Genomic DNA, 17,303 nt, shown 5'->3' with positions numbered 1-17,303 from the left:
GAACAGAGCAGAGACACTGGGTTTGAGGGAAACACTGAGTGAGTCATCTCTGTTGACAAGGGGACCACAGGATGAGGGCACTACTGTGCTGTCAGCATCAGATGATGCTTAATCAGTTTCCAGAACAATCGGGATGAGTTTGTCCTATGATGGGCGGTAATCACTGGACATAATGTCAACCTCCTTGTTCTAGTGAAAACCTCAAGTACAACCTAATGTTTATGTCCCCAAACTAGGGAAGAAAAAGAAAGCCAAGAAATACTTTCTTTTATCTGTAATTGCAATGGTCACTAGAAGGAAGAGAGGAGAAAATATCCTGTTTCTACACATGGCCAGCAAGTGTGACATAATTTTCCACTTGTTTAAAAAGTGTAAAATCAAATGGGTAAATCTCTTGGGAAAACATCAATATCTAAGAATGTCAATGCTGCACAAACTGAGTTTTGGCCAGAAAACAGACTTACAAATCTCTGGTAACAGAATAAATTTTGTTGCCCTAAGAAATACTTCTAGACAATGAAGCTACAGAAAGTGCCCAACAGCACACACTGCCAACAGCAGGAGGGTGATTGGCACCTTGGGTTCCAGACACCAAGTTCCACCTCCACTCACACAGGGCTCTCATGTCTTTGCATCCAACTTATGCAAACTAAATTTTGAAGACTTTCCTAAGATAGTGGAGAGAGAGAGAGAGAGAAAGAGAGAGCGAGAGAGAGTTATGCACTTGTGTGTATAGATGTGTGCACATAGGGGTACATGAAGGCCAAAAGATACTGACAAATGCCATCCTCTATCACTCTCCACCTTTTGAGAGAGAATCTCTCCCTGAACCTGAAGCATTTTTTCTATGATAGGAGAAGAGGGGGGAGAAAGAGAGAGCTATCTGCACATGGGTACAGGTGCATGCACATGCGGGTACATGGAGGCCAGAGGACAGTATAAAGCATTATCCTTTATCATTCTCCACCTTATTCTTTTCAGATAGGATCTCTCCCTGAATCTGAGACTTGTATTTTTCCAGCTAATCTGGTAGCCATCAAGCCCCAGTGATCCTCCTGTCTCTGACCTCAACAGTGTAGTTACATGTACAAGTAAGACACACCCAGCTTGATATGTGGGTTCTGGGATCTGAACTTAGGTTCTGGTGGTCATGCAGAAAGTGCTTTTAGCCATCTCTGAGCCATCTCTCCAGCCTGGACAGATTTATAAGACAAGGAAAGAGTTTGGGTTGTGTCTTAATTTACCTGAACTCTGAGATTAGAAACCATCAACTACAATAAATTCCAGATTTCAAGTTCTGTTTTACAGTGGTAGTAGATTTTACTCTACACTTGATGCTCTTGCTGAGGACCTAGATTCAGTTCCCAGCACCTACATGGTACCTCATAACCATCCAGCTCCGGGGGATCCAATGCCCCCTTCTGACCTACGCAGGTACATGGTACACAGATGTACACGCAGGAAAAACACTCACACATACAAAACAAAATAAGTAAATCTGTTTGTTTTTTTTTTTAATTTTGTTAAGATTTCACTCTAAGAGGTGTGGCAAAGTTCAGTTGAAATGTCCTTATCTGTGAGCCAGATCATGGCAACTAAACCACACCTAAAGAACTTATTTGCCTAAAGCAGTAAAACAAAATGTTCACTAGAAATACACTTATATCTTTTCAGAAATCAGAACAGAAGAAGGGAAGAGACTAGCCTGACTGACCTATCCCCATGCATGCAAAACTTTGAAACTCAAATTATGAACCCTTGTGATAGATCAGTAATAAACCTGAAGACCAAAAAAAAAAAAAAAAAAAAAGACAACGGGCACTGTGAACAGGCAATAACCTAAATTAAGATAAACTGAGCAAGAACAGTTACAGACCAAGAGATAAAAGAGCTTAAATTCTTTTAAATAATTAAAATCAAAAGGGATACTACTGTGGCCCTGTTTAAAGGTAGTAACTAATGGGAAGAACATGAAGTACAAAGGACAGGGTGAAAAGTCGGCTCCTCTTCCCACACCACTGCCCTTCCCCACCATCATGTTCATCCAGAAATGTTCTTAAGTCTGAAGCTCTAAGCCTCTTCCCACCCCCGCAAACAGAGGAACATGTCACTTTAAAATATACTCTTTAGGTTATTATTTTGTATGTACATATGACGTATCTATGGGGCCACGCATGTGGAGGTCAGAGGAAAACTGCCATGGAATAATCCTTTTGTACACTGTAAAGATGTGTTGCTATCGTTGCTAATAAAAAGCTGACTGGCCGATGGCTAGGCAGGATTTTTGGGGTCAGAGAGAATGCTGGGGAGAAGAAGGGCGGAGTCAGAGGAGACATGAGATAAGAGGAAGCAGGATGGAAAGTGTGGACATGAGATAAATGAGCCTTGGGGCAACACACGGATTAAAAGAAATGAGGTCATTTATTATAAGAGCTAGCTAAAAACAAGCTTAAGCTCTCAGCTGAGCATTTAAAATTAATATTAAGTCTCTGTGTGGTTATTTGGGGAGCGGCTGACAGGACAGAAAAGTCCACCTACAGAAAGCTGTAGAGTTGGTTCTCTCCGGTCTTTGAGTGGGCTGTAGGAATCAGGCTCAGGTTGTGAGGCTTGCACAGCTAGTGGTTCTATGAGGTAAGTCATCTTAACACCAGATACTACTGTCTTAAATGCTCTATCACTCTTAATAGCCAGGTGCATGGGAAGGTCCCATTCTTTTTTGATTCCTGAGGTCTCTTCCTAAATAACAAAGCAGAGAGCAGAAATCTTCCCCAACAACTGCCAGTGAGTTTAATTGTTTACATTTTCATTTAAGTTTCTACTCTGTGAGAACAGAAGACAGGAAAATCAGATTTGACATCCACTCCATGAAAGCCACTCCACTGAAGCCTTCGTTGGCTATAACCACTGTTGTCAAAGGCAGCACACCACACAGTCCACACACACTCTCCAGAGACCAGGTGCACCAGAAGCTCACTCTGAGTATTTTCCCTGAAACCCTGACATCTTCAAGCACATGCCCAACCAGTCAGGTACCTGGGATTGAATCAGTCAGTTGTGGAATGCTGCTTATCATGCTGCCCTCAAAGGCTTTCTATTCAGGCATCTTTCCCACACAAGGCTGAGTAGGCCAGGTCAAGAAAGAAAATCTTGGAGATCTTCAGTAGCCTTGGGGTTAAGGGTAGGGGTATCCTGAAGGCAGAGGGAGGAGGCATACAGGCTTTAAAACACATAATGGGAGGAAAGGGACAAGCAAGATCCATGGAAGCTGGAGAAAGTCCAAAGAAAACATATAGGTGGCCTAAAATAAATAAACTAAAGAGACCAGTAAGATCTTGAGAAAGCTCAGTGGGTGATTCACAGGATATGGTCAATGAAACCAGCACAGAACAACTGCATTTCACACCAGAATCTCCGAAATAAGATGACAAGGTATGGGATTAGAACTGGTTCTCTCCCATGAGTCCTTGGTGCTTTAGGGATACAGATGACTACAATTGCCATAACACATTGCAGTTATATTTATTCTGCTTTTTATGTTAGAACATTTGTTTGGTATTTTGAGGATGCCTAAATGTTACTGTGATCCTATGAAGCATGCTGCCTTTTACCCTTCTTCATTGAATTTTTTAAATGGTTTATTTTTAATCATGTGTACAGGTGTGTTGTGGAATATTCCTTCACACTGTGTGAAGATATTTCACTGTGACTGGTTTAAGAAAAAGCTAAATGGCCAATAGCTAGGCAAGGTTTTCAGGGCAGAGAGAATGCTGGGAAGAAAAAAAGTGGAGTCTCAAGGAGCTGCCAGGACTCAGAGGAAGCAGCATGGGCAGTACAGAGTAAAGTAATAAAGCCATGAGATAAAAAGGAGATTGATAAAAAAAAAAAAAAATGGGTTAATTTAAGAGCTAGTAACAAGCCTAAGCTATCAGCCAAGCTTTCATAATTAATAAGAAGTCTCCGTGTAGTTATTTGGGAGCTGGCAGGTAGGACAGAAAAATCTGCCTACACAGGCGTGTGTCTGTGTGTGGATATGTACATGTGTGTGGGTGCACTAAGGGGTCAGAGGTATCAAATACCCCTGGCACTGGACTTACAAGCAGCTTTGAACCTCCTAATGTGAGTTCTGGGAACCGAATTCTGACCCTCTGCGAGAACTGTACGTTTTCTTAACTGCTGAGCCACCTCTCCAGCTCCCCTTCATAGAATTTTATCACATCTTTCTATGACAACTGATTTTCAGATATGTTTTGCACTCAGTGGGCTTTCAGTTTATCACTCTCGGATACCATAATTATGGGATAAAAAAAATCTGAAGTGTATGAGCAGTGAATTAAAGTCAGGCACAAATACAGCTTGTCAAAGCTCCAGTCCATATAAAGAACAATGCAGTTTACAGGTTATTGGCAAGGGATGCTGGTCTTTCTGCTTGCCAGCCAAAGGCAGTCATGTGCCAAGTGCACAAATGCAGCTTATAAATTCTCTCAGCAGACCAGATTTTAAATTGTGCAAATCTAGAATGACTTTTCTTGATTTACAGAAATCACAGTGTTTTAACTTTTTATACAAGGTGAGGCTTTGTTATGACTTTCATATCTTCATCTCATTTGCACAGTTCCTAGTTATGAAAGGTAGAATCATACCATATTTTCTTGCATGTATCCTTTGTTTACTTCTTTAAAAAATTTCATTACATTTATTTAGTGTACATGTGCACATGCACATATGTGTGCACATGTCACAGTGTAAGTAGACAGAGGACAACTCGAGAGGAGTTGGTTCTCTCCTTCCATCATGTGGGTCCTGAGAATTGATCTCCAGGTGTCAACCTTGACACCAAGTGCCTTTACACTCTGAGCCATCTCACCAGCCTTTGATTTACTTCTTGGATTTTTATGCAGAAAATACACCCTTAGTCATTCTTTTCTCTGTCAAAATCCTAACATCTTCTTTTTCTCCCTAAATGGTCTCATCCAGTCTTAGCTTTAAATACCATATAGACTTGATGAACCTCACAGATACTATTTCCAGCCTCAGACAACTTTATATCTCTATGAGAATGCTGAATGGGCATCTCAAAATTAATAAGGCTCTGCTGTGGAACAAACATCCATTTACAAGGCTCAAACGAAACTTCTTTTCTGAGGGTCACAGAGTCCAGACTGGCCTCAAACCCACTACGCAGCTCAGCATGACCCTGAACTTATGTCCTTTTACCTCCACCTCCCGAGTGCTAGGATTAAGTGTATGTGGTGCTGAGGAATCAAACCCAGAGTTTTGGTGCAGGTCAGCTAAGCACTCTATCCACAGAGCTACACCGCCAGCCTTGAAACCAAATTTTTAGGGTCCCTCTTTGCTCCCCATCTCAATAAGTGATGGCATCATTTACCAAGCCAAAGGTCCTAACTTAGCTTTGACTCTTCTCTTTGCTCATATCCAACACTGAACTGCAAACTTCTTCAAAGCATAATCTGAACCCGACCACGTCACATCACTCTGTGATCCAGGTTACATCTCTACCCTCGCCTGGCAACTGACAAGGTCTCCCAAAAGTTACCCTAAGAGTCCTCTTGCCTTCTTTTCTATTACCCATTCAGGATCCAAAAGAACTATTTTAAAGTACAAGATCACATCAACTACAGACTTCTCCAGTAAAACTCCAACTCTTTATCGCAGTCTATACAATCTGGTTCCCGCCTACACTATCATCCCATTTCACACCACTCCCTCCTCCCTAAACCACCTGCAGCCCAAGTTCAGCCAAACTGGCCACCTTCCTGCTCCTCCACCATGCCAAGTGCAGCCTACACCAAAGGCTTTGCCTTCCCCTTGCTGTTCCCTCTGTGAAGATCGCACCCCACCCCCCAGAGTCCCACTCCATTCAGGTCTCTATAGAAAATGAGTCACTCTTTCCCCCCTCCCCTCCTTCCCTCGTTTCTCTCCCCAATTCTCTAACCTGGTTTTATTTTTTTCATAGTGCATTAGCTGAAATTACATTTTCTACTTGGCTTATCTGTTTGCTCCATTCACAACTGCGAACATAGTGAGCACCCATCAGGTTCCAGGATTCTAAGGAGTGGGGATGCAGCAGCAAGTGAGACAAGCAGAGATCTCAGCCCTCTTGAAGTTCATGTTCTTATCTGTCATCCTTGCTCAAGCCTGAGCTCCAAAGAGGAGAAGACACACAGTCCACCTTGTGAACAGCGAATCACCAGTGCCCAGGACAATGTCCTGACATGGAGTAGGAATAAACACACATCTGCTGGCTGGACAGAACAGCCATCGGATTCCCTGGAGACTCCACTATAAACTCTTCTTTCTATCAGGCGAAATTCAAGATGGGACCCAGAATACCCAACATGTCCCCTGGGAGCAGTCTAAAAACCAGCCCCTAGCCCTAGGCCCGGTTGTCCTGATGGACTGCCAACTGTAGCCCCCAGCAATCTCCTCCAGTGGCTGTGTCATTAGGATTTATCTCACTGGGTCACAAAATGACCTGACCCATTTGATGGACGCTGACCAGACAGCAACATTAAACAGGTCAGATTTTCTCTACAAAGTGGCCATATTCAAATGTACGGGTCACACAGCTTCCCTGACTCCTGTGGTCCTTGTCCTCCGGGGTTCACAGAACACCTTCAATGTGCGCTGGCTATCACCGTGCAACCATTCCTATTTCAGTACTGAGCACAAGGTTGCTAAGGGTGTGTTTCCACTTCCTGCAGCTGCTATGGAGGTTTGCCTGCTGCGATGAACAAGTTTCTCCTAGAGAACATTTGAAGAGCATGAAATAATTTGACCACAGACAAACATGAAGGTAATTGTGAAATGCAATCCATTCACCTTAGGGAAAACAAAACAAAAAAAAAACAACAAATAAAAAACAGAGCTATGGGCCGGGCGGTGGTGGCGCACGCCTTTAATCCCAGCACTCGGGAGGCAGAGCCAGGCGGATCTCTGTCAGTTCGAGGCCAGCCTGGACTACCAAGTGAGTTCCAGGAAAGGCGCAAAGCTACACAGAGAAACCCTGTCTCGAAAAACCAAAAAAAAAAAAAAACAAAAACAAAAAAAAAAAAAAAAAACAGAGCTATGCAAAGGAAAAATTAGTTGTCTCCAATTGAGTCTTGCTGGGTATACAAACCACACTCAAGAGCAGGCCCCATGCCCAGTGGTGGATGGACAACACAAAGTGAACTCAATGGTATTTTGGGAAGTTTTTTTTGTTTTTTTGTTTTGTTTTGTTTTGTTTTTTGGGGTTTTTTTGTCTCCTAATGCTTTCTCTGAGGTTTTTTTTTTTTTTTTTTAAGCCTTACAGATCTTTTGATTGTATATTACAGTTTCCAACTCCGAGTCTTCTCAGGCTTTCTGTGTGTGCTAATGCATGTGTCTCTGCATCTGTATGTCTTTCTTGTGCTTTTTTCTTTGGCTCTTTTTTGCTTGTTCCTATTCTAGCTTGATTTTGTTGTTGTTGTTTTAGCTTATGATTGTTTAAATGCCTTACTGTTTTCTAATGGGGGGGTGGGGCCTGGAAGAAGTTGGAGGAGGGAAAACTATAATCAGGATATATTGTATGAAAAAATATTTTCAATTAAAACGGGAAAGAAAAAAACATAAAAAAAAGAAAAAGAAAATATAGCCAGGCATGGTGGCACATGCCTTTAATCCCAGCACTCGGGTAACAGAGGCAGGCAGATCTCTGAGTTCGAGGCCAGCTTGGTCTACAGAGCAAGTTCCAGGACAGTCAGGGCCACTATTACACAGAAAAAACCTGTCTTGAAAAACCAAAAGAGGAAAGGAAATATATAATGAAAATAAAACAGAGGTAGAGTGGTAGTAACAAATTTAAAAAGAAAAGAAAATGCAAATATCTTAAAGAACCACCCTAGAGGTCTCAGAAAACAAGTATTTAAACCCCGCATTACCAACCTGTCCACATGTGAGGGTAATGTCTAGTTATCTCATCTTAATGTGCTAGTTCACTCAGACACGACAGCTTTAGAGCCCTGTCTCTCAGGTTTAGCAGGTGAAGGTAGATATAAGCATCACAAGACAAAGGCAGGAAGGTCCCATCCAGCCCTGGGCTGCAGTGATCTGAGTACAGCAGCTATTTCTTTCAACATCTGGGATGCTTGAAAAAGCTACTTAAAGAAATAAAGTGTGTGTGAGAGGAGAGTCTCAATGTAGCTCAGAACACCACAGTATTACACTATATCTGTCCAACACCTCAATCTCTTTCAAGTGTGTTCACAAACATTATCTCCTTCAGTCTTCAAAGCAAGAAACTCTGCAGTGTGAACAAGACAGGATATATTTTGCTGTTTGAAATGCCAGAAACCACACAATTATTCCAGATTCCTGTAAAAGCGGCAGGCCCTAGATATGCCTAAACTAAGCTGTGGCGGTTTAAATGAGAATATCCCGCATAGGCCCCAGGGTTTGACTACTTGGTCCCCAGCTGGTGGCATTGTATGAACAGGTTTAAGAAGTATGACCTTGCTACAGGACGCACGTCATTGTGGGCAGACTTTGAAGTTTCAAAGCCACATGCCATTCCCAGTTCACTCTCTCCCTTTCCTGCTACTTATGGTTGGAGATGGGAGTTTTCAGCTGTTCCTGCTACCATGCCTGCCACCTGCTGCCTCAATTCTCTGCCATGATGTACTCTTTTTCCTCCTGAATTATAAGCCCCAATAATCCCTCCCTTCTAGAAGTTGCTCTGGTCATGGTGTTTTATCACAGCAATCAAAAAGTAACTAACAAGAGATAAACATCATTATGTGCAAATCACAGTGCATGGTCAATATGTCTCTTCACTGCAACAGGAGGAAAAAACAAAAACACTTATTCACCAGTGGTTTATGGTAGTAGGAAGACACATTGGTCCTGGAGCTCTGGGCAGAGAGAGGCTTGCAGATTCTTCCAATGGATGCCAATTCCTGAAACGACACATAAAACACCATGAGCAAACCACAAACACACTGGCCTTACCCCAGGTGGCTCATCTCAACCCAACTCATCTCAACAGGCACCCCACTCAGACCCAAGCCCCCATGCTTCTCATCCAGCCTAAATCTCTGGCTCAGCCCCTTTTCCCATATAGACCAATAATCTTCAGTTCACACACGGAAATGTCTCCCACAACAATGACAGAATCTCGGACACAAGAATACTCCAGAGATTGCCTGCAACGGGGTCACAAACTGAAAGCAAAGGGTCATTTAACCTGCAGAGGCACAACACTACCTCTGCTTCGTATGTCCTGGAACTCCCTGAAGTTAAAACTCAGAAATGTCACGTAAAAGCTCAGACCTCTTAGGCCTACAAGGTGGCTCAGCAGACAAAAGTTCTTGTCAGACCATTCTGAGAAATTAAGTTCGATCCCCAGAACTCACAGTACAAGGAGAGAACTCACTCAAAAGTTGTTCTCTGACTCCCACGTGTGTACACTCAGACACACACACACACACACACACACACACACACACACACACACACACACAACAAATTAAGATGATAACGACAACGAGGACGACTATGGCGAACCTCACACTTTCAGCTTCTCTTTAAAAGGCAAACAGATCAAAAGATCTGTAACAGTGATGGTCTGGTAGCAAACAGCAGTCACCCTTCCCAAGCAGGTGTGCTTGCTCAGAATACCAACGCTAGCATTCTGTATTTTCTCTGCACAGAGAACTGCCGCTTTCATTCCCCACCACCCTCGTCTGCCTCTGCGTTTGAAGAGAACCTGGATCAATTCCCAGCAACCACAAGATAATTTAAAACCATCTGTAACTCAAGTTCCAAGGGATCTGAGGCCCTCATCTGGACTCAAGGTGCACTGCATGCATGTGGTGCACATATACACATGCAGGCAAACACGTATAAACATAAAATAAAATTTTAAAGAGAAAACCCAAGGGCTGGGGATGTAGAGCACTTGCCTGGCTTGTGTGGGGCCTTGGGTTCTAGCTCCAGCAGATTCACAAAAACAAAACAAAACAAAAAAGGAGAAAACTATATACACGCTTACATACAAAGACACCAGCACTGTAACACATTAGCAGTGTTCAGCTTAAGATGGTGGGAGTTATTTATATCATTCTCTTAAAGAATTTATTGATTTGCTCACTGAGCTATACTACATACCACACAGCATGAGGTGCTAAGAGATACAAAGTCGGCACAGCCCTTAAGTTGTTCTGAGAAAAAGGCGGTCTGGACACTCTAAACGGGCATGCTCGGGTGATATGGGAGCATTGAAGAGAAGCACCCAGTGGCAGAAGCGGAGACTTCTTCCTAGCACGAACAGAGGACTGAGCAAACCCCAAAGCCTGGTGGGAGTAGGAAGGTGCGGATCCCACCCCAGGGGACAACGCAGGCAAAAGAGGGACATTTGAACAGCCATCTATTTCAGCTTTGTCCGGGTCTCCTACTACCTTATAGATCTTAAACACCACCACCATCATCACACACCCACACACACACACACACACACACACACACACACACACACACACACACACAGAAAAACAAACAAAAACCCAACCCTTGCCTTACATAATGTAACTCAACATCTGTAAGGACTTGACGCACAGCACTGCATGTGCGTTCTCATCTGTACATCTCACCAAATGTCCACATCAAGAACACCACCAACTCAGCCCTGGTCCCTGGCAATGCCCATTCATGTCAAGGGACAACTAGTATTTCTCAGAGTCTGGAAGGCCTCAGAAACACCATGGCAGAAGCCTTGGGCTTTGGGGGAGGTTTCTAAGAAGAAGAATAAATATGAGTTTTTCTTCACATCAGTTATAAGATTGAGAAACCTATCCCCACCCCAAGGCCCCAAATATCCAGAAACTACTGGCCTTAAGCAGAAATGTTCACAAGAGAAAAAAAAAAATCTCGGGGTTGGAGAGATGAGCACTGCTTGCTCTTCCAAAGGTCCTGAGTTCAACTCTCAGCAACCACATGGAGGCTCACAACCATCTGTAATGAGATCTGGCGCCTTCTTCTGACCTGCAGGGATACATGCAGGCAGAACACTGTGTACATAATAAATAAATAAATCTAAAAAAAAAAATCTCAGAATACCTGTCCATCCAAATCTCCATGTGGAGCTTTCTCATTTGTCAGAAATCGACGAGTACCAGCCTGGGCTGAGGCACCAAGAGCAGTTCCAACTCCAGCCTTGGCACTGGGGAGATGGGCCCAGTTAGCAAAATGTCTGCTGCACAGCTCTGATGACCGGAGTTCGGATCCCCAGAACCCACTTGTAAAAAGCCCAGCCTGGCAGCCAGCTTCTATGATCCCAGCACTAGAGGAAGCGGGGTGGAGGATGAGGAGACAGAAAGATTCCCTGGAGTTCACTGGCCAGGAAGACTATCTGAATTTGTGAGCTCCAGGTTCAGTGGGAGATTCTGAATCAAAAAGTAAGGGGGAAAGTGACTGAAGAGGACAGCTAATGTTGACCTCTGGCTGGCTTCCACATGTAAGCACACAGACACACACACACAGACACACACACACACACACACACACACACACACACACACACACACACACACGGGGTGGGAGCAGGCATGGGAAGGGGTGTAAAGAGTTAAGAGTGAAGGCCAAATGTGAGATGAAGGCTTAGGTTGGGGTAGGAACAGGTGCAGTTAGGAGCAGTATGAGGACACAAGGCACGGTCCCCCTGAATGGTGGACAGAACTTCACTAGAACCACAAAGGTTTGGCAGGTTCTTGTATCTGGCTGAAAATGAAAATCACCTGGAGAACTAAAAAGACTATAATAAAAATACTCTTATTTTTGGTTTGGCAGTACAAAACCCTCCCACAGGCGATTCTGGCATGAACCTGGGGATGGGTGTACTTTACCAGGAGCGCAGAAGCTCCAGAACAGTCTCTTCAAGGTCATTAATTCAGCATCCTCCAGGAAAGCACCAAGAGTTCTGCTTGGAGATTTACTCATTCTCAGTATGTCCACCTAATGTTTATGCCATCATGACACCCACTGCTTAACCCCATTAAGAAGGTGGCAGAATGCCAGCACCAAGAATGGCAACCAGGTAAGTGAGGCAGGCCTCCCTCTCTTTAGCGGCAGTCGCCCAGTCTGCATGTTTCCAGATGAAACTCGGGCTGCCTAGTCCCGGCAGCAGACCTGCATCTCTACATACCATGCAGCTGCCCCTTCCAGCAAGACAAAGGATCTGCACCTCTCCAGCCATCAAATGGCCTTCGAGGAACACATTCAGGACATAAGCATTCTGACCAGGTCCCTCCTGCCCATCAAAGGGCAAGCACTGCAGATGAGTGCAACGTGGTGGACATCTGCCAAGCCAGCAGAGCACTTCTCATTGCAGATTTCCACTTTGTGGTCATGTAATGGCTTGAGCCATCCCTAGCCAAAAATGGCAAAGTAAATGTATGTGCCACAAAGATGACAGATTGGAGCAAGCTGCTTCCTGAATGGACCCACCTGACGTGGATCTCTTCCTGACGTCACCAGGTGCTAGCAGGTGACCTTCAGAAAACCAGCATCAGAGAAATCCACAGCTGGCAAAGGTCAACCTTCTGGAACAAGAGGCCAAGCCACGAGCCTCCCTCGCCTCCAACAAAACAAGGAGACACTCCCAGAACCCCAAGAAATCCACAGCTAGCGAAGGTCAACCTTCTGGAACAAGAGGTCAAGCAACAAGCCTCACTGTTCTCCAACAAAACAAGGAGACACTCCCAGAACCCCACTTCAACCTAAGTAGCCTCCACTTGGGTAAGAAATCAAGTTTAGAATGGTGTGGGGTGGCGGAGAGTTTAGGGAAAGCAGAAGGACTTTCCCGCTTCTGGTAGTCCTCAATTTTAAATGATGCGTTCATTTTCCTGCAATTCTAACATACCCTGGCCTAATACAAGACACTTCTCTAGTCCAGTGCTTCAAAAGACACAGCAGTTTTTGGTTCCAGGCCCTGTCTGACACGTTAGGGCCTCGCCTCCCTCATCTGTATCCTCTTCTCCTCTACTCTATCCCAAGACCACAGTACCAGCTGCCGTCAAGCCATTTCTGATGTCCTCGTTCCCAACAAACGTCAGCCCACCAGCCAACCCATTCTGGCCTACAGGAGCTCTCGTGCCCAGTGTCCTCAGAAGCCTATGCACATCTCCTTCACAGCACAGATTACTTATATTTTTCCAAAGCATTTTTCCCCAGTCCCTAGATGGCAAGGATCTGTACCATTCTGCTTTGCCTTCTTATTGGTGCTGTTTGCTGTTTTCAAGTTTTAAGTTTGACTGCAGGTTACACATCCCAAATATAGTACCTCAAAACTCGGGTTTCTGTCAAAATATACCCCAAACTTCATGCCACCCAGTCAGACTTGGCTGTTCTCTCTTTCTTCTTAATACAAGGCCCCAAGTTGCTTCCCAGGCTCATGGCAGACTTCTCTCTTCTAGCAGCAACAAATCCAGAGTCCAAGAGAGAAAATGTGCAACCAGCTTGAAGCCAACCAACTTGGGAAGGACACAAATCTGAGTACTTCACCCTCCTGGTTGGTTTTCATATCACACTACATTGGTTATTCCAGTTAAGATCACTGTACACCAGGCAGTGGTGGCACACACCTTTGATCCCAGCACTTGGGAGGAAGAGGCAGGCGGATCTCTGTGAGTTGAAGGCCAGCCTGGTCTACAAAGCAAGTTCCAGGACAGCCAGGTCTGTTACACAGAGAAATCCTGTCTCAGAAATCAAAATAAATAAAATAAAATAAAACAAAAGAAGATCACTTTACAACTTGCAAAATTAACCCCCTTTGAACCTTGAAAGGGATTTTCTGGGATCAAAGGGACTATCGCCAGTGCCGACACCCTAAGGGACTGAACTCCACTGAAGCTTTCACAGGCTCCACACTAGTGTGGCTCTCTCCGCTCTGATCCCAGTGCCAGCCCATCCTCTTCCTCTTCCTGCAACCACAGGCAGAGGAAATGGGTCTTCGGGAGCTTTTTTTAAGCTCTCCCACCTACTCCACAAATATGGTAGGAGGAAGAATGAATGTTTCCAAGTTCTCTGAATGACACAACACTCAAAGTACAACAGAATTAGCTGGAAACTAGCAAAAAATAATTTTAGCTTCCCTTTTAAAAAAAATTATAAAAGCACGCCTACTTTAAATGATTCAGAGTGACTTTGTGCTGTATCTTCTACTTGAATATACATTTATTTCCCCCAAGCTGATGGTTCCTCCCCCTCTCCCCCGCTCCCCATCCTAAGAGTGTGTGTAGGTCCAAGGCTTCCACAGATACCTATTCTGTCTGACTTGGGGCCCTTGAGAACATCTCAGCAAAGCCAAGCACACTCTATAAACTGTCAGAGGCTGCCCCCTCAACACATCGTTATGCTATTTACATTTACTATTTCTACTGCATTAAAAATAAAACAAATAAAAAAACTCTTGCCAAGGATGGGGCATTCTCAGATTGAGAGCTCAGAAGAAACATTAACTCTTGACCAAGGCCAGTTCTAACTCCGGAACCTTACTCTCACCAGCAAAGGCTCCTTTCCTAGTAGACCCGACCATATCATATTTATCCACTATTATATTTATCTCCTTCAAAGGAGCAGAGATCCTATCTGACATGTTCATTTCTATAGCCTCAGCACTACAACAGTCCCTGGCACATTACATGTGCTCAATATGAGGCAGACGAGCAAGCAAGTGGGTGGAAGAGGGCTGAGGGCTCTCTGAAGATGCTCCATGGCATGACTCATCATGGTCTCTGGCATGAGTCTCCTAATGCCTCTAGCTGTGATTCTTCAATTCTGTCACTACTTAGATACTGGCTTCAATGTATACCTCTTCTGTATACCCTAACTGTTCAGACTGGAGTTCCCACGGAGACTCGATTATCAAATTAGGCTTTTCCTACTCTGCCTCCATTCAGTCATACACCATTTGAGAACTTCAGATGTCCACTGCAGTAGCTGACCTGGCTCAAACTCATGCCTGGGACCACACCTTCATACCCCACAATACCCTCTATCACCACCAATGAACGTATAGAGTGGTACTGTGGACCCCATTCTTGAATTCCAAGCCTCCTTCTGCCAGCACATTGCCCGTTAGCTTCCTTCCAACCCTCTAGCTTCCTCCACATGGACTGGGCCCAGTGTCCTTCCCCCCTATCATACTACTTATGTCAACATCCAAAAATCATCTTTCATATGTCTGTTTTCCTAATCAGGTATCCCTTCATGGTCAGCACCCAATTTAACAGATCTCTGTTGCTCTGAGACTGGCACACAGTAGGTGACCCAAACTACACACTGTTTCCTGCTTTACAACTCCCATATCCATAGTGACTCCTTGAAAAACCTCAACACATCCGGGCAGCGATGGCACATGCCTTTAATCCCAGCACTTTAATCCCAGGTGGATCTCTGTGAGTTCGAGGCCAGCCTGGGCTACAGAGTGAGTTCCAGGACAGGTACCAAAACAACAAAGAGAAACTCTGTCTCAAAAAAACAAAACAAAACAAAAACAAAAAAAGAACCTCAACACAATTAACAAAAGTGCCCTATTGCTAAGCATACTTGTTCAAGTCTCCCTAAAAGAAGTCACAGCACGATCATCACACTGACCACAGAATAAGGAGAGGCAGAAGGCTGTGGCACAAAGGAGTGAGCACTGACAGCCTTGCCTCCTCCATACAGTCATAGAAACGTCATTTTCCCTCTCCGGTCTCAGATCCCTTCCTTGGTAAGATGAAAATATCCAGCCAGAAACAAAAATGCATATATTATATGATTCCATTTACAGAAACTGTTCAGAGTAGGCAAGGCCATAGAGACACAAAGTAGATTACTGGATGCCAGAGGATGAGGGAGAGGGGAATGGAGGTGAATGCTGATGGGCAAGGGGCTTCTTTAGGGAGTGCTGAAAAAAAATGTGGCAACGATTGCACAACTTGACAAATATGCTAGAATATGCTAAACTGCCTACTTGGAAATGGTTATATAGTGAATTTTATGGAGCATGAATTTTTATCTGACTAAAAAAGAAAAAAACAGCTAGACTAGAATAAAGGTTGAAAATTAGAGACTCATCAGGCCTAGGGCATGTTCTGTGGACCTCAAGTAGGTTTTCAGTTTATTTGGACAAACAACTTAAAAGTCAAACACGTGTGTGTATGTGTGCGTACGTGTGTGTGTGTGTGTGTGTGTGTGTGTGTGTGTGTGTGTGTGTATGTACATGTACACTTTCCTATTAGACTCTAACATAGTCCCATCAAGGTAGTTTGGCACTCACTATGCAGTCCAAGCTACATTTGAAATCTTCATTCCCCCCCCACACACACACCACCACCACCACCACCACACTTCTAATGTCCATGTGCTGGGATTACAGGCATATGCTACTACTTTAATTGTGGCTGTTATTACACAAATGGTGCACATAATAAAACTGCAAGGGGATAACACACACACACACACACACACACACACACAAATGGGCACAAGTAAACCCCTGTGGAAAGGCGTCTACAACAAAATCTATATAACAATGTGTATACATTGTGGCAATGTCAGCTTCCTGTACTGGACACTGGACTATAGCTATCCAAAATGTTACCACTTGAAGAAGTGGTACTTTGCCACTTCCTATCAGTCTTTAAATTTTTTTTTAATTATTAAGCCAACGATTTTATAATTTCACAGGGTGGCTTCTCCTTAAAAATAGCAAGATGTGGTAATGCTGAGCCTCAAGGGGCACAACTGTACGGAGGTGGGTAGTAGCCATTTCTAGATAGTCCAAGTGTTTACAGTCATCTGTCCAACACCAAGGCCCCGTGTTGATAGCTGTTTATCATGGATGCATGCGCTGGTTTTCTCTTAAAGAGAACTATATCTCTATCAACAGGAAAGAGAAAGATCAAGAGTGTCTTATGTCCATCCTCACCCGCAAAAGAAAGCAACCACAACATTTTTGTGAAAACAAAGAATATTCTACCTATTTTTTATCTTAGTCTTCCTCCCAAGCTACCTGCCTGGCGTCTGAGGTGTTTGAGATCTCACACCCTTGGGCTGTGACTCTGTAGGACCAACTTTCTTAGATTGTCGATACATTTTTAAACAAAGCACCAAAGAACACAGCTTAAGTACATAGTATCTGTTCTCCCTAAATACACCGGTTTCTTGGCCTTGCCTTTCCTGGCAGGCTCCTCTGCCATTAATATGTGATCACAACTAGGTAAATAAACTGCAGCTGTGTTTAGCAGAGGAGGGAAAGGATTCTTGGGGTGCACATTCCCTTCCTA

At 44.0% G+C, this 17,303-nt stretch overlaps 1 protein-coding gene across 1 annotated transcript in view; it reads right to left on the bottom strand.

Annotated features, from left to right (window-relative positions):
- Sorbs1 (sorbin and SH3 domain containing 1) overlaps positions 1–17,303 on the bottom strand; it is a 258,428-nt gene that overhangs the window by 185,075 nt on the left and 56,050 nt on the right. The window contains exon 2 of the mRNA XM_052761714.1: positions 8,847–8,933. Coding sequence (XP_052617674.1) covers positions 8,847–8,933 — 87 coding nt within the window. The remainder of the gene's footprint in view (positions 1–8,846; positions 8,934–17,303) is intronic.

The sequence above is a fragment of the Peromyscus californicus genome, unplaced genomic scaffold, assembly GCF_007827085.1.
Source record: "Peromyscus californicus insignis strain IS unplaced genomic scaffold, ASM782708v3 Scaffold_4__1_contigs__length_199733344, whole genome shotgun sequence".
Lineage (NCBI taxonomy): Eukaryota > Metazoa > Chordata > Mammalia > Rodentia > Cricetidae > Peromyscus > Peromyscus californicus.
Note: the sequence above shows the minus strand (reverse complement) of the source record. Positions and strands in the feature narration are given on the sequence as shown.